The sequence below is a fragment of the Teleopsis dalmanni genome, chromosome 2 (genome assembly GCF_002237135.1).
Source record: "Teleopsis dalmanni isolate 2A chromosome 2, ASM223713v2, whole genome shotgun sequence".
Lineage (NCBI taxonomy): Eukaryota > Metazoa > Arthropoda > Insecta > Diptera > Diopsidae > Teleopsis > Teleopsis dalmanni.
The window spans coordinates 219,106,267-219,131,690 of record NC_051847.1 but is presented as its reverse complement, the minus strand read 5'-3'; the positions used below and the strand labels follow the sequence as shown (position 1 = coordinate 219,131,690).

General features: G+C 27.5%; 2 protein-coding genes across 3 annotated transcripts in view; one reads left to right on the top strand and one right to left on the bottom strand.

Annotated features, from left to right (window-relative positions):
- LOC119680879 (tyrosine-protein phosphatase 99A-like) overlaps positions 1 to 6,726 on the bottom strand; it is a 15,078-nt gene extending 8,352 nt beyond the window's left edge. For both annotated transcript variants that reach the window (XM_038093890.1, XM_038093891.1), the window contains exon 1: positions 6,372 to 6,726. In XM_038093890.1, coding sequence (XP_037949818.1) covers positions 6,372 to 6,433 — 62 coding nt within the window. In that variant the 5' untranslated portion in view covers positions 6,434 to 6,726. The remainder of the gene's footprint in view (positions 1 to 6,371) is intronic.
- Positions 1 to 25,424, top strand: part of LOC119676774 (tyrosine-protein phosphatase 99A-like) — a gene marked incomplete at its 5' end in the record, with an annotated part of 569,905 nt that overhangs the window by 325,081 nt on the left and 219,400 nt on the right. The window lies entirely within an intron of this gene.

Sequence of the window (25,424 nt, the reverse complement as noted above, 5' to 3'; positions counted from 1 at the left end):
ACGTCTAAGCTTTAATTATGTCGATTTAATTTATTTGAGATGTAGGACAGCCTAAATAACTAGCCTGTGAGGATATAGATATCTTCTTTGTTGAGGTCAATATCCGTAGAAAAGGCTTTTGAGTTGTCAATTATTTCTGGGTGATGTACTAAGGTGTAGTTGTTAAGTTAGTTAGAATTTCTGTATACCCGATGTGACATAAGAAACATTTCAAATTAGATTCGAATATCTGACAGATATTTTTATTTCAGGTATAAAAAAAAATAATATTAGCTACAAGTGAATGAACTTCTCCCAGTATTACACATTTTGGTTTTATTTATGTACTAAATATAAAGAAAAAATATTGTAAAAGCCAATTAAATAATTTTCGATATGAATTATTAAATTTTATATTTCAATAATAACTCCAGATGTTTTCAAAGCACATGCAATTTTTCAAAAATAAATTTCAAGCCAAACACATTTCGTTGTGAGATAAATATACTTAAAAAAAAATACTTTATAATTTCAAAAATTCATTTCACGTTTGTTTCCACGCAAAAGTATTTAGTATAAACAATTGGTTACATAAAGTTCATTATCTACTTCATTTAGAAGATAAAGTATCTATTGGTGATCGATTGTGTGCATATGATGTCAAAGCGATTAGAAAACAGTATTTCGTTAATGAAATTTTGAAACACAAACCTAAAATACTTAATTAAAATATGCAGGTTTATTTATAATTAATTATTTTATGGAATAATTCAACTAATTTGTTATGAGGAATGTTTATGGTTTATGTAAAGAACGTGGAACTTAAGGAAAATTCTTAACTGGAGCTGGAAAATGCATTGAAGAAAAAGTGTTGTTTCATCATATATAAAAATATATTTATATATACAAATATATACAAAACATAATAGATAAATATAAATTTGTATATAAATAGATTACATATATATATTTTAAAGATATACATAGTTCTATAGTTTTTGTATCCAATCAAAATTATTGAAAGTTTGTGCTGCTTTGACTACTTGTGGCAAGACACGATTAGTTATTACTTCTAATTTGACAGGCACAACTTCTAAGCCTGGTACTTGTAGTCCAAACAAATTATACTATAATCAAGAAATTCGAATATTTAATAAGACAACTGATAATGAGTACTTGGTAATACTCGAAATAACGTTGTATGGTCAGCTTAATTTCAAAAAAAAAATTGAATAAAATTTTTGTCCTTGTCTTTTCTTCGCTATTCGAATTCGTCTAAACTTTTAAATAGTTTCTTTTCGTCATAAAGACGCGTTCACTCTTGGAAAAAAGAAAAAATTAAAATTTATAATTATAGGTATAGTTTTAATGAGGAATCCTTAAAGATAATAATAAATATAACTCAGTTCGTGGCTTCAAATATATAAAATATGAATGCGTAATTGCTTTTGGATTTAATAAAGTTGAATGCAAATCGGTGTAGGTCAAATCCCCTTCAAACTTTTTACAATACAACACCACAAACGTAGTCACATTGTGTCTTTTTGTAAAACTTAATTTCTTTTTATTTTGTTAAGAACTTCACGATCCTTTTTAATTCGTTTCTACTTTTCAATTATCTATAGTCTAAGCTGGACTATGATTTTTCTTTTCAAAGTATTTTTACTTAAATCTTTATTCCATTACGAACACAAATCCGATCCTTAGTGATGTGTAACGGCGTTCGACTATTGGTGATTATCTAGATTCCATGTTCCCATCCTCTTCTTCACAAATTATCTTCTGGTATACTTATTACCCTCTCACATTGCATTTTAAATTTCAGTTTTTATCTTAATTCCCCATCATTAACATTTCACTAGTACAACAGTTCATGAGTGCTTTCTGCTTGCTGGAATTTTCGCCACTGATGGGTTCTCAAGAACTCCATGATGGCTCTGTTTCAAATTTTATTAAAATTCTCATAATTATATTTAAAAGTATATTTTCTTTTATGGACCTTTACTTTTTTATTATATGCTATTTTGTGTCTACAGATCAAGTACTCCATTTGTGTTGTAATTTCTTTTTAATGAAATTATAAGTAAAAATTCACTTCAGAATGCAAAGCAAATATTTAGCAAAGGAAAGTGTTTTCATTTTGTACTCTGAGGCTTAACCAAGCAAATAATTTCATTTTATTTTTATTTTTTATTTAATTAACTTTAAATTGTTTTTTTTTGCGAGACTCTACGAAAGCAAAGTTATAATCTTCACAAAAGTGAAGAGTAGCAGCAGAGAGCTTTAAGAAAAAAAAACATAAAACTTAAGAATATAAATATATGTACATATAATAAAATTTTAGAATATAAACATTTCTTTTTGAGATACTTTATTCATTCAGCATAGAAACTAACACTTTTGCTTGTACTTGGAAATGTCTTGAGGCAAACAACACGTAAATGGTCAGAAGTTGTAGTTTCATCAACTCAAACTGCAAGCGTATCCATCTATGCTAGCGATGTGGGGTTGGTATGTGGGAGCCAGAACGTTAAATAGAATTAAATTCTCTAAGAAGCTTTTATGGCATAAAAGTAAGAGTGTAAGTGAAAATAATTTTATTTATAAACATTTGCACTGCGTTCAGTAGAAAATTGTTTATTCTTGTTTCTAAGTTTTATATAACATCAAATTGCATCCAACTAGAAGCATTCAGAGCATGGGAGACGAATCGAATGGTTGACTTAAAATAGGAAAATTTATTTGAAAGCATAAAAGAAGTGTGAAGTATCTGAGATATTGTTGAAGAAGATTTGTATCTCGTTAAATGTGAACGCATAGTTCTCCTCATGTTAAATGTGGAGGCTGCAACAGCTGTTGATGTTGTCTTACTTTGGAACAAGTGTGAACTGAAAAGTTTTGAAAGTTCTTTCACAGAAACATATAACCACGGGTGTACAAAAAATGCATAGTGAAAGAGTGAAGTCAGGCGGTAACAATGCTTTCAGGAAATTGAGGTTAATTTTATAATTGGCTTAGTGATTATGGGTCGAGAATAAAAAATCACTACATATTAAAGTAAAAGTGTTTCCAAACATATTTCATCATAAATTTCAATAAAAAAAAAACTATTTTGAGAGGCTACAGTTTTAGAAAAAAATATTATATAGCATAAAAGTAATTATAATAAAACAGAGTGTCTTGCAGATATACTTTATTAGCTGTATAAAAAACTTTTCATTTAACATTACTTAGTTGTTTTATATATCATAAACTACACTATGTCAGTATTGAGAAATAAATAATATGCCAGTATATAATATATAATTTGTATATTAAAAAATTTGAAATCTGCATAAAATTATTTTATTAATTTTTTTATATGAAAGCACTCGATACGACTACCTAGCAATTTCAATTGATCGGGTTGTCTAAAGAAAGATGCTAAATGTAGCCAAGACTAATTTAGCAATTAGTACATATGTTATAAGATGATAAAGAACATCTCCAACTGCTTATTTTTAAGAAAAAAAAAATAATGTATATACAATAATGTATTATAGCTTCAACGTGCTAAGCACTATTGGTTACCAGTACTATTATTTAACAGGGTTAAACATTAGCTGTCTGGGACACTGTGTCCATTGATGAATTATTGCATGTTAATAGCAATAATAACAATAATAAACTAGGGATACAAACTTTAAACAAACCATTGTAACATTTTTCGTACTGCAGGCAAGTCTATAACCGTAACTCTTCGGTTCCATTCTGTCTGTCTAATGAGGTCCAGAATGTCTTTCGAAATGGAATTCCTACTGATAAGAAACGATTTTAATACAACTCATTCCAGTGTCCATTGCATAGAACTGTTCAAGCAACGCTCAGTTGAGTACAAATAACGTCTCGTTGTAATACCATGGATAAAAGACGTTGCTTTTGCACCAGGCCAGGAAGATCACCTAGACAGGTATAAAGAGCAAAGCGGTGTTTCCATAGACAAAATCGAAAAGAACACACACGATACCCCTATTTAATAAAAAAAAACACTAACATACAATATGACATAAAGTCTCATACTGTTTCCAAACAGAGATGTTAAGAATTTAAGTATTCTTAAATAAATGAATTCAAATGATTGACATTAAATGTATTTAATAACATAATAATGATGAATACTTCCATTTTATAGATTTATATAGATGAAATGAGACTTTTTCCAGATCAACAGTTATCAACAGTTATGCTCAGTGAACCGAAATTATAAAAGGAGTTGTAGGCTGTCATGATACATTATATTTCGAGGTAAAGCTTTTGAGTTTTTTGTTGAATGCTAGTCATTGCGAATGGTGATTAGTTCACCGACTCATTCCATGATGCTAGGGCAATCTGGCTGATTTCTACACTAGTTAATGCCACAAAAAATCTCTGCTTCTTGCAACTAAATGGCCGAACTAATTATTTTTCTTTAAGTCTACCTCTGGGTACGTATTTGAATACTACACCAGTAGTGTTCACAGAAAGGTCTGGTGATTGAATGATTAAAATGATTATTTTTCATCTATGCCTTTACTAACTACTATTCTTTTACCATTCCCATTCTTTCCCTTTCCGTTCCCATTGTTGAGGTTTTGTTATTATTCTATAGCTTGTTTTTCAGGACAAGGTGGACCACAACAACAACAACAACAACAGCAATTGAATTGATTCTTGATAGTTCATAGAGAGTTTCAGCATTTTAAGTGCGTTGAAATACTTATTAAAGTATGAAATACTTATTAAAAAGCCCGAGGAAGGCTCGAAGAAGATAATTTCCAGATCGCTGTTGAATTATAAGTTAAAACGCACATCGAACTTTTGGCGTGGTTAAAATAAGAGTATACATCAATGAGAGACAGTTTTTGTGGTATTTTTTTCATAGTTTTACAATTCTTGGTGAACTAATAATTCTTTAACCAATCCGTTCTACTTCTTCCGGCTGATGAAATGACTTTCTAATCACGCATTTTTTAAGGTCGTCTACTAAATCATTTTTCTCTTTAGTATTACGGGTTCAATTGACATAAAACTTTCTTTAGTTTTCATACCGGATTTATGAGTCAGGTAGATAATATTTTTTACTGTGGAATAAATTTAATTGAATATTAAATATTACTACTTTCCTTTTTTTTTTTTGCACTACTGGATGTTCTATAAACTATTATATGTGAGATAATAAGTGAGTGCAAACAGGGAAGTTTAGCAAATTTGAAATTTTCCATAGTTTTTAATTTTAAATAGACAATTTAAAATAATTAATAAAATTAATATAAATGCAGTGTTAGTAATAGTGTCGATTACTCATCGCGTTTTGTTAAATGCCATGTTCACATAGTAATTAATACACCTTTTATGACATTATATCAATTAATTAATTATAATTATTTTATTAAGATGTTGAGCTTCACTCCCCTACTGTTGGCACTCTCGTTTCTTATAAAATTTATCAAAGCTGTTTTTTTATTGACTTTTTAGAGTCTCATAAAAAGCATTGACATTGATAACAGTTTTTTACATGAGGAAGGTTTTTTTTTTTTATAATTTTAGTTTGTTTACTTTATTTATGGGAAAATACGCAATTTTTTTCGCATTTTAATTTATTAAAAATATAACGAACACGCAAAAAAATTGTTTAACAAATTGTCTCAATGTTTTCCTTTCTCGCATGTGTTGACAAAAAATAATTGCTCAGAAAAAACTTATCACGTGACGCAGTAGAAAACCAGTTAAATTAATTTATTTATTTAATATTTAATTAGCTTAAAACATTTTATTTATTTTCTTTTTTTTTTAATTTAAGTATCAACTTGAGTATTTGATTTCCTAACAGACTAGGGTTCTATTTAATTAGGTTGGACATGTGCCTTGAAAGAGAGAATACCGGCATAAAACTAGGTGGACAGAAAGTAAGTGATTGTTTATTAGCGATAATACACTTGTATAAATAATTATTAAAATGAAAATTAAAATATTACTATATAAAAAGTCTAAATTAATAATAGGGGATGTGGCACTGATAGACCGTCGGGTCTATTGTGACCCTTTCTTGAAGTATTGCTAGTTATATTCATAGAAAACAGTTTTTTTGGGGTTAATAAAAAATTTTAAAATTAATTATTTATTCTTATAAAATAATAAATATTCAAAATTAATGTATATTTATTTTATTTATATATAATCTAAACAAAAATTGCGTTTTATTTAGTTTCCAAATTTATCAAATCGAATTTGTTTACAAAGTTGCTTGAGTCACTTATTGATTTTATTCATATATGTAGAATGTTTATCTAAATACACAAATAATTTAATAAACAATTAGCAATAAATATGTAAATTTACCAGATTAATTAGCAAATTTAAAACTGAAAACTTACGTAAACCAATTTCCACGCTTCGATTTCGTGCGTTTAAACTGGGCCGTCTTTTTCTCTGACATTTTGATAAAAATTTTTCTCACAAAATCTTTAGGACTCAACAAACAGAGTTTTTATCAGCATTACTACGTTTAACACGTTTTATTTTCATTTTATTAAACAACTACAAGTATCTTCAATTTATTAAATTATTTATTATTTGTTTAAAACATTGCGTCATTTTACATTTAAACTGCACCCAAGTCCATAAAAATCATAAGCAAGGCAAATCCAATGCCTTGCAACTAAAAGTGAAATGCATTAGAAAATACTTTCCGGTTTTTTTTTTATTTTCCACTTCACTTAAAACATCAAAGATGTCAAAATCACTTATTTATATATTATTTAAATTTTCATTTAATATATTATCTACTTTGCCTTATATGAGCACACTTAATACTACAGAAAATTTCCAATAATTTCAATGCCATTTGGAAAATTTTATGAGTAAGAAAAACAAGTAAAAAATTGCGCGCTTAATTTAAATTTAATTAATAATTAACGAAAGCCTTTAATTTTCAGGTACGTTCTCAGACACTTCACGATTATAACTGATCCACGAGTTGATCATGTTGCTTGATCTCTGCTCCAACTACGACGCATATTTCTGTTTCAAAGCTATTATAACAACAACAGCATTGGAAACTAAATAGAATCTTAAATTAAATGAGTAATAATTGCTAAGGTTCTCACAGTTCAATAAACAGACACACTGGCAGCCGCCGATAGCAACAAATTAGAATAAAATTAGATAAGCGATAGCGAAGTGAATGAGCGCAGTTGAGTTGATTTAGTAGTGTCTGCCCAATAAATGATTTGGAGAGTGTACTGACGTCACTTGATATATGGGTCGCCAAGTATTCAGCTGTTTGATATAATGAAATAGTGCGGGTAAATAACTTTATCGATACCCTACACTGGTAATACATATCAAACTTTTTCTCAACAATATTTTATATAGCATCTCAATTATATATGATATGAGAGTGTACTGACGTCACTTGATATATAGATCGCCAAGTATTTAGCCGTTTGATATAATGAAATACTGTGGGTAAATAACTTCACCAACAACCTACATTGCCAATACATATCAAAACTTTTTCTCAACAATATTTTATATAGTATCTCAATTATATATGATATGAGAGTGTACTGACGTCAATTGATATATGGGTCGCCAAGTATTCAGCCGTTTGATATAATATAATAGGGCGGGTAAATAATTTCACCTACATCCTATATTATGAATACATATCAAAACTTCTCCCCAACAATATTGTATATAGTATCTCAATTATATATGATATGAGATTGTACTGACGTCAATTGATATATGGGTCGCCAAGTATTTAGTTGTTTAATATAATGAAATAGGGCGGGTAAATATCTTTACCAACATCCTACTTTGGCAATACATATCAAAACTTATACTCAACAATATTTAATATAGCATCTAAATCATATGCCATACAAGACGTCATTTGATATATGGGTCGCCAAGTATTCAGCTGTTGGATATATTGTAATAGTGCGAGTAAATAATTTTACCAACATTCACTATATATTTATAAACGAATTCTCAACTATATTTAATATAGTATCTAAATCATATGCTAAAAATTATATCGTCTTACAAATTTCATATAAATTATGAAGAAAATCAATAAATCATATTAAAATTTCAGTCTGTATATGAATTGTCTTAGTAATATCATGCAAATTACGAAGGAAGTTCATCCTTAATTCATCCACTCATGTAGACAGTTCTAAACTTAGCTTAGCTACGCGTATTTAAATTAAAATAAATAAAAGTTAAATGATTTTAGTAGATAAAACAAAAAAAGTGTGGTAAAAAGTGCTAGATAACTGCACAAAAAGTTGAGTATAAAAAAAAGTAAATTTTTTGTAGATATTTTAAAACAGAACAGAAGAAATTTTTTTTTGAATCTGAATTAGATTAAGAGTAAATAATCAAATTGCTATCAAACCAATTTTATACAAATACATAGAAATAGTGAAAAAGAACTTTATGAATATTTATTTAAGTAAATGCAATATAAGATTAGAAAAATAAATTAATAAATTATTTATTTAATTGAGCATATACTGGCTTACCCTGAAATTTGTACACATAAGTTAAATTTTTCTAAACTATGTATTAGTATGTATACAGTATTTCATCATATATACGAGCATAAGGAGGTGAACTAATCCAAACATGTTTGAGGTATTTTAAGGCCATTTAATTTTGAAATCAAGGAAAACCTTAAAGTTAAAGGTCTTAATTTCTTTCTACAGTACTTAATGCCTACAAGCAAAATTACTAAAAAGTTTGTTATAATTGTGATATATTCTATCTAATTCAATTTTTTGTAGAGTACAAAAATAAAATGCTTTCATTATTTCAATAAATAAAATGTTGAAAAAATTAAAAATGCTTTATTAAAAAAAAACTGCAATTTATATTAGCAATTTTAAAATCAAAAGTTCTTATAAAATCTTAACTAAAACGACTGCAAATTGTTAACATTTACAGTTTTGTATGTTAATAATGGACGATATTAGATACCTAATAATAATCCGATATCTAAAGCATTATTATATTTGCAATATAATATTTTCAGCTCCGCTTAAAAAAACAAATTTAATTCTACATTTTGTAAGCTCTTGTAATATTGCCAAAAAATAAGTGTATCGTATAATATATATTATAATTATTATTACATACATGTCAAAATAAACAAGAGCCAAAGTGTCAATCAACTGCATGAAAACAAATGAACTTAAAGTAATAGTAGTTAATTACTCTAAGAAAATAAGAAGACATATTTTTATTGATAACTATCAATTTAATTCATATCAGCTAATAGTTGTTAAAGTATATCACTTCACTTATTCAGCGTATAGAATCGTATAGTCAATGCTCAACTTAACTCAAATGTATACACTGCAATAACAAAAACAATTATTTAGTGGCAAAAAGCTTGAAAAAAAATCACTATACCATACAAGTATAAAAAAAATAATAATAAAAAAACTATCAGAAGTGGTTGTTAACTGCACTAAAAAAAGTATTAAAAAATGGAACATTAATCTGCATAAACAATGTTAAAATAATCAACAATTATGTATATAAACACAGAACTTTGAGTTGGATATCTATTTAATAGAACAAAAAATATTAGGTACATTATGGGAATATTATATCATGTCTGATAAATCATGTAATATATAATAAACCAACCTAAAATTCGTGGTTCATATTCTCTAATTGAATTTTTAAAAGGTTGTGATAGAAATAAACTTTCTATATAGATTTTTTAGTGCTATTATAGCAGTAAGTTGATTTCTTGTAGTGCTATTATAGTAATGAGTACAAGTCTCTAAAATAAGTTATTGATAATTATTCCATTTTTTTGTCTTTTTTGTAGTAAATTCAGTGTTGATTTCGTTCTCTCTTCAGAAGACGTTCTTAAACTCAACAACAGATGTATCCAAATTTAGAAGCACTATTATATCAGTACAATAATGAATTATACTGCAACTTAAGCTTGTGTATAGTGCAAAAACAATTGAAACATAACATTCTAGAATTATTGCTTACATTTAATATACGTATATTGAACAATTCTCAATGCTAAAGTCATAAATTGCAACGAAGCCCATATTGCTTAAAAGTCGTAAATAGTATTATTGTCCATAGTTTTTAGAATATGTAGTACTCCTATTGCTGTCTATTTGTAGATATATATTGATGAAATCAAATTTTGATGTTTGTACAGCTCGTAATAAAGAAGAGCCATAAATCCATAAAAGTGAACTAATTACTTCATTGTCTATGTCGGTTAATTTAATTGCATATTCTTTGGAAATTACTTATCTTATCTGAAATGATTTTGGCTCAGAGAAAAAAAAATTTTTTTTTATAGATTATAGAATAGATATAGGTGCTATTGACCTTGATTTTAATAAATAACTTTTATACGAAATATAAGTACAAAAAATATATACTTAAGTTGTTTGTGCATTATGTTAAGCACTTAATAAAAATTAGATTTAATCTTTTGAAAAACAGGTACGTTATTCGTTAGTATATATTTCATTTTCAAATATTATGTTTCTACCATATAAGAAAAATTAAGTACGAAGAACAAAAAGTTGCTTTATTCTGTCCGTTTTCTTTCAGATATAATATTAATTATTGTAAATAGAAAAATTGACATTTACAGATATGAGTGAGAAAATTGAATAAGAAGTGAAAAAAGCAGTAGGTAAGTTAATTAAAAAGCCGTTTTCGTGCAAAGCCGTTTGACAAAATTTTGACAAGATTATTAACCTCAAAAGCTTATAAGTAAAATGATCGAATTTTATCTGAAAACTAAAATTTATTTGCCTTAGTGAAAAAGTGAGAGTATATAAAAAAATTTTGCCGAACACTAGCCAATGTCGACGCTGTGTAAAAGATACAAAAAATAATACAAAATAAATTATGAGTGTGAACAGCATTTATGATTAGTTGATGGTTGATTAGTTTGTGTATACTTAGTTTGTGTATTCGAACATTAGTGTATCGATAATTTAAAATGTTGCTTAGAATCTACATTGACTAGAATTTGTGTTCGAATACAAAAAAGTATTATTTTCGAATTGTGTCTGCGAATAAAAATTTGTGTCTGTAATTGAAGAAGTAGACATGCAAAAATCTTGTTAAGATCTTGTCAGTGTGGATGCCGAGTTATTATAAAATGTTTGAGTTAGTCGAATCAGCAAATCTGCTTTGTTTTATTTCATTTTTGTTTTATTTTCTACAAATATACATGGCAATAAATGTTCGAATACAATATAATGGTAGGACTTATTCGAGCAGTACGATTTCGTTCAAAGATTACAATAATTTTAGTTTCGAAAATTTTTAAATACTGGTTTTTATATTTACATATAAATTTTATTGAAAATGTATTTCTTTCAAGCATACATTATAATATAAAGTCTTATTATATAGTTGTTTGAGTATTCTTGTACTCTTATATTCTAAATTGATATGTAATATTTTATAGTTGGATAGTGAATAAACTTATTTCAAATACTACATATACTAAATCATTTACCAATTGATGCCTGCGCAACATATTAGGCGTATGGTGGCCTAGAACGATTTCAAATGAAGATTTATGGAGAATAACGCACCAAACAAACGTAAACAGCGAGATGAGAAAAAGAACTATTGTTGGATTGCACATACACTGCGTAAGCCTTATGAAGATATCGCGCATGCTGCACTTACTTGGAACCCCCAGGGGACTAGGCGTAGAGGCAGATCAGCAATGACCTGGAGAAGGACAGTTCAGCAGAAGACGGGCAAATCGTTTAACGAGTTGAGAATAATAGCAGAAAATAGAAACCAGTGGAAAACTTTTGTAGACTTCTTAAGCTCCTAATGGAGTATGACAATAATAATAATAATAAAAATAACATATACTAGAGAAGCAACTTCACTAAAACCTTTAATTGTACTACAATTCAACTACAAACTGAAATTATATAGTAGGGAAATCTAATACGATATCAATTTAAAATTGATTTTCCTTTTAAATTTTCTTCGTAATCACTTCGATTACATACATATCCTTCCTTGTATGTAAATGCCAAAGAAACGAGTGTTGAGATAGATATTTTTTAATTTGAAAGAAGCATACATCAAATTTGAAGATAACTTTACAACTCGATTAGTTGTTGGCTGAAAGGCAGAAAGAAATTAATTGAACGTAAAGGGTGTAATGTGACAAATGAAAAACTGTTTTTCAAATCGATACATCGGAGCTACTGAACTAAAAACGCACTTTACGTCTATGGAAATGATGGAAAGAAAAGCCCGAAAGGAAGAATGAAATATTTGCATGCTATTGCTCAAGGATTTATTAAACGAAAAAAAAAGAAAGAGTTTTTTTTGTTGTTCTGGTAGAAGCCAAAACACCTTCACAAAAAGCTCTTTCCCTACTAATGATTCCCAGCTTCATCAGGTTCGCCTTTGTTATTACCATTTGGTTAATTAAGATTCCTTAATACTTTCTCTTAGCTTTGAGTATGCATTTGAAGTGTGCGCTAGCATCTTTTTGGCATTTGTTACTTTTTTTCATACATTTACATTTTTATTTTTGTATCTGTAAAAACCTTTATTTTCTTTATTTTTTTATAACTAAACCCATTCAAATCGTTTCAAAGTGCTCATCCTGTAGTGAGCTCACAAACCCATGCCACTTCAATCCTTCACAGTTTTTATGAAACTCTTTTTTTTCAGCTACAACAAGTTTTTTATTGAAATTTGCTTTTTAATCTTTCGTTTTATGTTACATTTTTTTGTTTTTGCTTTCGTTTTTGTTTCGAATTCATTTTTATTTCATTTACGTTACTTTTAATCTTTTTAGCCGAATTGTGTTTTGAAAGAGTTAATTTTCATTTTAATGCAATTAAATGATGATTTGCCTTCAAAGTTCTTTCTGAACTACGCTGCCGCTTCGCCGCTTTGCCGCGTTGCCGCGCTATGGCAACTCTGTTTAACCACTTAACTTGCGTAGTGGAAGTGCTGCCAAATGGAAATGAAATATAAAAATGTTTGCAAAATGGAGGAATATCCTTTTTTTAATTATTTTCTTTTGTATTTGATTTTGTTTGTTTTTTAAGTAAATTAAGTTGTTTATTTTATGAAAATTTTTATTTTCTTCTTGGTCGGTACTTTTTAGGAGATTTAAATGGCCACTAAGCAAAGTTAAATAATGAATCCAAATTAATTCACATAAATTTTAAAAGATCTTAAAAAATATATATTGTATATACATATATATGTATTTGAATTTTTTGTTTATTTTTTCTATTTTTATTTTTGCTCTGCTTTCAAGTTTTTAAATTGTATTTTTTTGTTTTATTTCATTTCGTTTTGTTAAGTGGTTACTTTTATTTAATATTAAAAAATTAAAAAAAAAATATTTCAAGTGCAACTAAATTTTATTATTCGTTTTGTTGATTTTAGTTTTGATACAAATTTTAATTAACATTTTAATAGAAATTTCATAAAATAAAAATAAAAACAAAATAATATAAATAAAATTTGTTTACATAAATCTTGAAAGGAGATGAATATTTCGAGTTGAAAGTATAAAAAAGAATACTTTTTAAGAATTATTCAACATAATTCAATATGCTCTATTTATTATATAGGTAATTAGTTACTTCTCGACACAAAATTAAAGTAGATTGTTGATATTATGAGGTAATGAAAGAGTTTCCAGTAACATTTAGTACTATTGAGAGAGTGAAACATAATTGAAAAAATGAGTAAATGAAATGATACAAGTATTTCAAGCATTTAAGCTAGGGTATGTTAAAGTGAATACTATTTACTAAAATTTTTTTAAAAAGTCGCTGGAAAAAGTAGTATTACTTAATATTGATTCACTTAGATCTATACTTATAGACCACTTCATTAAAAAATTTCATTGAGTAAGAACAAAGTGCATAGTAAAAATACAGTTTAATAAATGTATTATTGGGTTTTTTTACTAAAATTCACTATATCTATATATGTAAATTCTAAAACTGGTAACTTTAAAAAAAATTTAGAGACTAGTTTTTTAATATTTTGGATACATATATTTTTAAAAAAAAATATTTATTTATTTTTGGTTTTTGTTTGTGTTTATATTATATTAACAAATATAATATACTTTTAAAAATATTATAAATTTATATTAAGTTCATATTCTGTTAAATACACGTATACACAAGGAACTATGATGAATTAGCTAGATGGGATATTGACATTTCCCTGGTTGGTACCTCAAAAAATTATTGTTGAAAAATAGCGTTATTTAAGAGCACACTAGGTACTATGCTAACGGAGATACTTGTGTAACGCCTGTGTTATGTGAACTTAAAAAAAAGGTCATCATAATTGTTCAGCCTTTAAAGAGGGAAGAATCAGGCTTTCCGGTCGCTGATCATTTGGCGACCTACTCTCGGGTAAGATGCACCATTCTTACAGTAAACAGATATGAGTACTGTAAAAGTTACAGGGATGAGAAAAAAGAGATGTAAAGCAGCAATTTTCTTAAGTAGTCATACTTTTAATTGTTTTTCTTTTTTATCTGACGTTTTATTGGGACTCTGAAACTGTTTCAATTAAAAAAAGAAGGATCAATTAAGATCTGTGTTAAGCAGTGGTATCATAATGGATCTGTACATTTTAATTGAGTTGGCTAAACTAGATTGACTATCACAGTAACCTAACCTTGAAAAGCCTAGTACTCATTTTTGCCTTCATCAGGAGAGTTTCTAATAGTATTGTTATATTAAAATAAGTATTTTCTTAATGGTCTTAAAAAATTACCTACCAAATATCAAAAGTAGAGTAAGTGATCATACGTTTACACTATCGCAAATAACTCAATTCATACAAAAATCCACTTAAGTTCGATAGTTTAAGTGTGAACATAGCTTAAGAAATATGTTTATAGTCGGTAATATAATTGTATAAAATTTAAATTTTTATAAATATTAACTTTTAACTGGCAATGCTGTTTGCCATGAACTCTTCAGTATTTACATTGAACTTGAAAAATCGTTAATGACAATTAGGCAGATCTTCTTTAACACATTAATTTAATTAGAAAATGAGTAGTCAAAGAATTTGTGAAAAAATTAATTTCGATACTACGCTTATACTAGAAGATTTTAGTTTGTTGTATTACTAACAAGAATTAACTATCATTGAAAACTTAGGTAAATAATTTAATAATTTAATTTAAGATTGATATAAAAAAATTCTATTGCTATGCTTACGGATATATTTTGCATTGCATTTATAGTTCCATGGAGCAATGGACATTAGGAATAAAATGATTTCCTAGTTAAGATGAGTGAATAATTAAAATTATATTGAGAGTGTTGCTAACAATTATTAATTGAAACTTAAAGATTGTCTTAATATGTTTGGCGGAATTGGCAGTCATTTTTAGTGGTATGTTGTGATGTGATTTTAATAAAATATTATAATAGAAAGACACACTGTTCATAGTCTCAAACATATACTATGAATAGTTAAAGGTATAAATAGCCTTATCCATTTTACTAATATGTTTTTGCTATGTTAGAGATATCTTTTATAAATTTAACTTATATAAAAAAGTCATAAGGTTATATTGAAGACAGTATCAAACTTATAAATGAAGTCATAAACACCTTCTCTGCTTTTTTTTGCAGTATAATATATGTTCCTGTCAATAAAACATTGGATTGTTATTATAATATACATGAACCTATAAACTCACTTAATATGAACTTCTCCATACTTCGATTCTCCATACTTAATCTGCACTTGTTTATGGCACTTTCACAATGTTTGGACTGCGAGGCAATTAAATGCTGCAGACATTTGTTTTATAAGAACATTTTCCTCTATTTCTATTTTTGAATAGTTTTAAGTTTTTATGGTTTCTTAAGTAGTTAAAAATAGTAGCAAGTAAAATTCTATTGGAAAATATTTAAAGAGTTTAAGTGCTTCGAACACAGAAGCAAAGTGTGCACATTTGCGTTAAGGAAAATGCATAAAACAAGAAAGAACAGGGAATTTTAATAATAGATACTTTTACTGTTTAGATACTTTGAGGAAACATAGAAATACAACAACGAATTTTATTTTTAAGTTTATTATTAAAATTGTCGTAAAATGAGTTTTACTTCGCTAAGCTTTTATTTGAGTTTAAAGCAGCGACGAGCTAGTGAAAATAATGCAAAATGTCTATTTTATTAGCATAAACGAGTGATTTTCCTTTTTGAAATAGAATAAATAGATATATATATATATGTGATTCCTATAGTGTAGAGTTAAAGTAGAGAACAATATGTTTGGCAATTTATTTGCTTGTTTGTTTGTGTGATTTGATATGAACAGGAACGCCACTTACCTCCATAAAAAGAACGCCATCACTATGAGCACAATGCCGAAGCAGCTGAAAATGATGCCAACCAACACTGCCAAATTGTAGTCGTTGTGGGACTGCCTCAGTAAAGGTTGTATTTTCTCGCAGTTCGGTTGGAGTACAATCTATAAGATAGCAAGAAAAAATAACATTAAAGAAACAACATTGAATAAACAGAAACAATTGTTGCATTTTATTATTGCAGCTGTAAAATTTTATTGACTTTTTATGAAAATTCGTTCAAAGAAATTAAAAGGAAAAGAAGAAGGAACGATTTTATTGCTTTTTAAAAGAGTAGCAGAAAAAGTGTTGTGTGAAATTTGCATACTTATTTGCGAGTATTGGATAGGAAATTAGTTAAGTGCAACATTTAGCGGTTCAATTAAAAGTAGTAAACGATAGCAGTGCTGTATTCCATTATATTGTTGTAAAAGTAGTAGAAGTAAAAAGTTAACTATGGACAGTGGCGTAGCCAACATTGTGCATAGTGAGATTATAATCGATAATATTCTTTTGGCAATGCTTCTGCAGTGTTTTATATATAATCTATATGTACAATAGATTATATTGCCAAAGGGGTGATCCGCCACGCTCTGGATACGCCACTGCTTTAAACAATTTACGGGTTTCAGCTAAAGTTCACGAAATATCTGAGTTATAAAAATCACAAAAAAATATTTTTAAAATTTTTTTTAAATATATTAACACTTTTATCTATATAGGTAAATAAGATTTTTTAATAAATTTTATTTTATAGAATATCTATAGGCATATTGAAGATCCCGTAGAAGATTTAAATACTTTAGATGGAAGATCTCAAAAATAGTTACGTTGGTAAGGATATGTCGTGAGAATAAAGTAGCAATATGTTTTTTTTTTAGTAACCTAGAAGCCTTATTTGCCTTCCATTTTAATTAATTAAATATATAATAAACAAATCAGATCAACAGTTGCTACATGAACGAAGACGTGCCATGGAAATATGGAATCCACAGGTTCTTTTAGTTACCTGGCAATCAAATGCCATAGATATTCATTATTTAAATTAATCTTAAAATTAGACAAAATTAAAATTGGAATCAATAGGTTCTTATAGTAATACAGAAGTCTTTAATGCTGTCGGTATTTATTATTTAAATGTATTTAAAAATAGAAAAGACCAAAGGTGGCTATATTGGTTAGGGCGTGTTATTAGAATCACGAATCAATAAGTTTCCTAGTAACCTAAAAGACTTAAAAGTCCTAGATTCTTATCAATTAAACGTATTTATATAATAGGGGAGTTAGGTTGCCAAGAATATGTTGTGGGTATAGAGAATGATACTCCAGTTAAAAAGCTATTTAAAGTGGTAAAATTCGAAGAAAACCTCGGAGGCAGTTACCTTTTCAAGAGAAGGAAAGACTAAGTACTGGATAATCTGTCACAATATATTTCTGACTGCGATTATATATAATATAATAGAGGATAATGCTGAACATGGGTTAGATTGACATACAGTTGTATTGGCCAAACAAACTTTTTAGCACATATTCAAATTTTCTTGATTCATTAAAAAGAAACTAAGCCGGCTGGCTTATTTTTAAAATTGTATTTTTATGTAGAAATCAGTGCGATAAAAAGGGAATGTAATTTATTCGAAAAATAAACAAAAGTTAAAGGACAATTAATTTTGTTTTATGTAAGTTAACTTTATGGATTTTCATGTAGAATACATGAAAAATGTATTCTTCGTAAATTTTCCGAAATTGCACTAAAATTGGTAGGAAAAGGTTTGCCATTTAAGTTGCAATTTCGAATTTTACAGATTTTATGGAGCCTTTAGGTGTCGTCCTGAAAGGCAAGAGCAAAATTTACATTTGCATGTGTTGTGTATGTTAAAACAAAAAACAAACTAAAATTGTTTTCTTTTAAAAACAAAAACGAAAACAGAAAAAAAAATACAAAATAGTAAAAATATAACAAAAACTAACGTAAAATTATGCTAAGGAAATGCAAAACTGTAATAAAAATGCTTTACGGAAAAGTGACTTTACTTTGTTCGGGTGCAGGAAGATTTATGTTGGCTTATAAAATGGGAAGCACCTGTTTTTGCATATAAAAATCATTAAAGTTAACCATTTGCTGTTCTTGTTGTTTTTGCATTAATATAATTTATTTTTTTGTTTTTCCATTTTTATTATTCAAAGCAATTGTGGCAGAAATTGTAAAACAAACCATGAGCACAAATAAAAGAATACAAAATAAAAATGTAGTTAAATGAGCGTCATTTTGCATTCGGATAAACAATTTAAATTTGAATTTTAAGCAGTCACTTTATGTAAGAGATACATATAGCTGCCGCCTACAGTAAGATATTTAGATACAAAAATGTATATTAAATGAATAAGATGAAATAACAAAACCAGGTGCATAGTTTATTGCAATAAAACAGAAATGTATGCACCAAGAAAGTATATGGTAAGGTTTTGTCAAATGTCATGTTATCTTGAAATACATTTATGCCATCAGCTAACAGAAGGATATGTTAATTTAAGTAAAAACAATGACAATATTACTACTATGGTACTACTATAATAGTACAGAATATGAGTTTAATAATTTTAATATAAAACTGGATTAAATATAATTAAATCTAATGAGATCTAATGATCTAATCTAATGAGAAATATTAAAAGATTCCATAAAAAGTGAGAAACCTAAAACAATAAACACATGACTGCTTCTGTACTGTTTTTAGCTGTGCTGTTATCCGCACTGTTAACTGTACTGTTAATCATTCTGTTAACAAACATTAATGTTACTAAATACATATAATGTTTGTATTAATATAGTATAATGTTTATAAACAATGAGGGGTTTTGAAAATACCTCGAGTTAATAAAGAGCTTCAATATAAAGAATAATATTATTATAATGAGTATTAAATACTCATTGGTTTAACAGATTCAGTACTTTAAAAATCGATTAAAAACGTTTAAATCTGATTAAAACAAATAAAATTTAAAAGTCTCACAAAAAGTGATGAAATTCGAGAGAAAGTCCTTTGAGAAAATTAGGAAAAAATAATAAAAGTTCCAAGAACTCTACAAATGTTCTCATGTCTGTTATATGATATAATCATGAATTATTCAAAATTAAGGTTTTAAGTCTAAACAAAATTAAGTATTTGTTTTCCACTTGACCTAATATTGTGAATTAATTTTTGAATAAATTCTATTTTTCATTTTATCCTAACAATTTTTATTCTGAATATCTGAGTACATAAATAAATAAATAAATATATAAGAGTATGCATATATCATAAGATTATATAAAAATGAAGTATATATGTTAGTGAATAAAAGTGTATGGAAAGATATTGACATTTTGACATGTTGATATGTGCTTTAAAAAACTTTAACTGAAGAAAAACAAACTTTTTGGCAAATATAAAATGCGCACAAATAGAAAAAGTTCTAAAACCAAAAGTTGTTACCAATAACAACGTGAATATCAGGAAATAAATATCTATATATCGTAAATTTAAAAAAAAAATTATCTCAAGTAAAATAGCACAGAAAGCAAATCTTGAAATTTTCTTTTTTTTTTGCAAAAGCATCCAAAACGTAATAAACTTGAAATCATATAACGATATAACAACTGACATACATAATCAAAAGTACATAACATTTTATTAAAAAACAAACTAAATAAAATATCCTTAAAAATATTTAATAAAAGTATATGAGAATCCATACGAATGCATTAGCACGAGTCAAAAATTAGTGAGTGACCTCAGGAAAGATATTTATTAAAAATTTAATAAAATGCCAAAAATTTCAAATGCAAAAATAAAAGCTACGAGAATGCGGGTTCCAGGTATGCTAGGTTCCAGTTATGCTAGGTTGACAAAAATGTTTACAAAGTTCTTTAAGAGATTGGCAATTTTGATGTTGCCAAAATTTTGCCAGAATTTTAGTTTGTGATTTTATTAGCCACCCACAAAACGTGGGCCCAGATGGTTGCAAACAAGACAACTCCTTACGTGCACACACATATATATCCAATCCATAAAGCTAACTTTGCACATGTTTCAGGTTTCGGTTGATAGTGTGAAAAGCTTACCTTTCTTGGTTCGGAAAATTTGCCAAGCACCATTTTTTTTGGATTTATTACGCTGATAGTTGTAGCTGCAACTTTGACTTCGTATATAGAGTTTGTTGTTAGATTCTGCAGTATCATCTGTAAGCAAATGGAAAAAATTTTCATATTATATACAGTTTTTATAGAGTTTATATATTTAATAAAGAAACTGGCAAGTGCAAGCATAACGCAAAAATATATGAGCAAACAAATTTCAGTTGGCAGTTGATTTGAGTCCTAGTTTTGCTATTTATGCATTTCTTAAAGAGTTTCCTTTCATGTCTGTCTGCATGTGTGTTTACAGGCAATATACTCCCACCTCAACTCATAAGATATTAAATATATCAACAAAAAAAAAATATCTTTATATTTCAACATAAAAACTTTTGAGGATGTAGTAAAAATTTGTTTAGAAAAATGTAACAAAACCCAAATTGGATTTTTGATATAAAACGCGAATGCACTTTTGGCAAATATTTTTGATAAAAAGTTAGGTAAACATTTGCTTATATGACAAATTATAAATAAAAGTGAAATATATTACTTGCTCTTGCAATATATATAAGACACAACCATATTAGAGCTAATAATTGTATAGGAAAACGAACAAGAAATATCTTAGAGCTTTTAATTAAAGCAAAGATTAATGGGCATTAATCCAATGTGAATTTTACTTTTTAAAGATGAGAACAATATCGGTTTCAAAACTTATAGATCTTAATATTTAAAATAATGATTATTAAACCTAATTCAAATTGCTAATGTATTGCATATCAGTGGATATATATAATATGTTGCAAAGAAAGTGCTACCAATTCCTTTGATTTCATTGCAATACAGCAATATTATGCATAATTCAAGCACTTCTTTTTTGATACAATGTCTAATCTTATTCATCGATAAAAGTATATTGCCAATACTAAACATCATACTATTCTTAAATTACTTTCATAATAAATTTATTTGAATATAATATTAAATACGTAAAATACGTTGCAAACTTTTTTCTTATAAGGTAAATATCCCAAATAAAAAGTTTGTTTATCATATAAGACTTTTTAATTCGTTACTATGTTATAAAAACAAACATTTTAGAACAGAAATTAATTAAATAGAACTCCTACTACATCTATAAGCAAAGTAATTTATTTGTATTATTATTACTAGAGAAGACAATGTCACACTGTGACATATAAGCCCTATTGTGTTATCCATGAAGAAACACTATTAACTAACTCGGAAAAATTTAGTTAATAGTTATGCCGAATAAACTTATTGAAAACTCAGTGCCGGTTAAAATTTGCTACATACAAATATATCACCCAAATGTAGATTTGAGTGGAATTCATAAAAGTGACTTTTTAACTCTAGTACCATTAATACTATTATCGACCAGATAATGCGTTATACTGATAACCAACTGTGAGCATAACAGGGTTTATGGAGTTAGGTAGGACAGGATTAACAGGGATCCTATCCTGGATCCTAACAGGGTTATGATTGTATTGATTTTAAAGAAAAATGAAAAATTTAAAAAGACGAAATATGAAAAGATGTTATATCACCAAACGATGAAAAGAGAGTTGAGTATCAATAACGAAAGAAGTAATATATCTTTTGTATATATATATTTCAATTACTTATTCCATATAATTTGTGAATGGAATTATTATTAGACATGATACTTATTACAATAAGACTAAGAAGAAAATAATCAGAATGCAATACTTTTCTCTCGTTCAAGACTGCAGACTTTATTCATTGATAGCTAAATGAAAGTACTAGACATACTTCTTGATAACCATAAGATGTATGCAGATGAGATAGCTGGAAGTTTCATTCTGTATTTCACAGAATATGCACATGCTTGGTTCTGTTAGTCCCATAGTTTAAAGCTAGAAGTTAACAGAAACATGCTAAGTTAAGAAACGACTGATACATTTAAGTAAAGCAAAGCAGTTTACACTTATACATGCTATTAATGTTCGACTAAATTTCTTTGAGAAACTTTGCATTTATACGACAATTATTGAGATCTTCTACACATCATATCACGGTAGTATTTTTAATACAAAAAATTAAAAATTGTGTATCAAAAGCTTAATTTTGTATAATTAATTTGTGTTCTTAAATTTATACCTCATGTGTATTTTCAACGAATGCTGTTTCAAGTGAAAAATTAAATTCGACAAAAACCATTTATAGTTCAATAAATTATTATTGTGATTTTAAGCGTTGTTGTAAAAGAAAAATCCTTTTTCTACCAACTGAAAGAGAAGAATACAATTTTTCACAAGTTGTAAAGAAAGTGAAAGATCTGGACATTAGAAGTTCGCACCTATAGCTTTGCTATTTAATAGGATTTAAAAAAATGCAGTAATTTTATGTAAAACAATTTTATGACATTAAAGAGTTAAAAGGTTTTCCTATCAAATGTTTTATTATTATAAAAAATAATTTAAGCCTATAAAAAAGGTGAATTTTAATTAAATCGACGTTTTATTGACATACAAATTTTAAAAATATTAATCAGAAAATTCATATAAAATAAGTAAACACGTTAACTTAATGAAAAAACATTTTCCCAGTAAATATTTTTATTTAAATATAAACATTTATTATTAAAAAAAGCGACAGACAAAATATTTTGTTAGAACAAATTAAAATACATAAAAAAAAATTAATTTGCAAATAGTTTCATAAAAATATTTCTGTTTTTGCATATATGGAAAATGTTTTTATAAAAAAATGGTATATGTATAAATATTTTTGAGATGTTTAGTGTTTGGTTGAAATTTTAAAATTGTAGTGTCGAAGTGTACACTAGTAAAAAATCTTATACCAAAATCCAAACAAAAACAGAGTGCACTGGTTTTTTTGGGCATAGACAGTTCTGTCCTGTTCCAAAGTGAATATGTACTCATATGCGGGCGACATTTGCAACTGACGGTATGTATCAAGTTATGCATTCTAGATAAAGTTTTTCAAGTGAATATGTGTGTAAACATTTAATAATTTTATTTATAAATTTAAACATTTTTTTTAAACGAAAATTGCATTGTTTTGCTGTGGCAATCCCTTCAACACAACCTAAAATATTTGTTCATATAACAAACTTTATTTTTTAGTACTGCTAACAAGCCAAACATTGGAAATTGCAGAGATAATAAAAAAAATGTAGTTTTCTATATATATATATATTTATATTTCATTGTTCTCTGGTATGCAGAATTGTTACATCTTTTATCTCTGCGATAAACGTTTTTTCGCAATGTTGGTGTTAGGAATTTCAAAGCCATAAATATAACGAAATCAACGCCAAAAAGTATGCAGCAGTTTATCGCGTCATTCTACTGTCAAAGATAAACTGCAAAAAATGGCAACTTTTTGGTTTGTTTTAACTTTTCTAGAGTGCAGGTATGTGCGAAAAAAAACATTCAAGGATATCGATTTTTATTGACGGATTATGCCAAATATTTTCACCACGCCCTTTCGTTGTTGTTGCCACCATCCAATATGGCATAAAAAATTAAAATAAAACTAGGGAATGATAAAACGAAAAACACGAGAAATCAAAACTAACACAACACGTTTGGCAGTTTTAAAAATAAAGCCAAATTTTGCTGATATAAACGAAACTTGACACTTTATTGCCACTTGCCAAAGGATATTTAACAGCATATTTGATAACATTTATTGCAAAATTGTTTGCTCAATTTTTTTTGTTTATTTTTGCTTTGTTTTGGATGTTCTGAAAATGTGCTAGTATGCAAACATTATTATTTATTCGCTTACCGCTGTTTCCAATTCCTTTGCTGAAGCATTTATTCTTATATCGCGATGCGTATCCAGACCCATTAAGCGTGCTTTAATTATATAAAAATCTATGGTATTATAGAACTCAAAAGGGCGCTTCCAACGTAAGGTGAGCGCATCCATTGAGTGACACGTTAAATTGACAAGAATTGGCGCGCTTGGTCCGCCCACATCAGTACGTTGCACAAATTCGGATGGTTCACCTTCATTTTTGGTAGTGAACGCCTTCACAGTGACACGATAATCGGTATATGGTTCTGTAAGTACACAAAAAAAAAATTTTTTTTTGTTTATTTTTATTTAAATTAAATTAAAATTGAAGAAATTATCGCAATAAATAAATGGTCAGCTTCAGATTAAATAAAGCATTTATAAGATTTGGCGCAGGTATTGTTCGCAGTGGCTTTCATATTGTCGACATTCATTTTAATGAGTTTTAATGTATTATCGTAAATACCTTTTAATTAATCAAATTTAACACCAATGACATAAACGTTACTCCTACGGTTAATGGTCATGTGTCTTTGTAAGCATATATTGAGCATATAATGAGCGTGTGACTGCAATTGTCTACTAGCTGGATTAATGGAATATTTAATAAGATATTAAACTGAATTCATTTAATAATAATGCTGAAGTGCTTTTAATATTATGGCTTAGCCACCGCGCAGTGATTAAATTTATAATTAATTTTGAATTTTTTCCACAACTATAATTTTATTTTTACTGCAGCATAAAAGTGTGGTGCTACTATGTAAGCATACTACTTCCCATTCATAAATTATTTATATAATTTAACAAAATAGTAGATTGTTGTGAAAAAACTAAAACATTGCTTAATCGAAGCTATTGTAGAGTATGATACTTAAAGTAAAAAGTATACTGTGATGTAATAGTTAAGAGGCATATATATACACATTATTTCTTAACAAAGTAAAATGAATGTGATAAATACAGTTTTCTATATTTAATATAAAAAGTTAGAGGATGTGAAAAAAAGGTGTACGCAAACAACATTCAGCTCAAAAACTCATAAAATTTTAAGAATGGCTCGAACAATTTACTTAATTCTTCCTAAAAACACGTGCAACGGTTGTT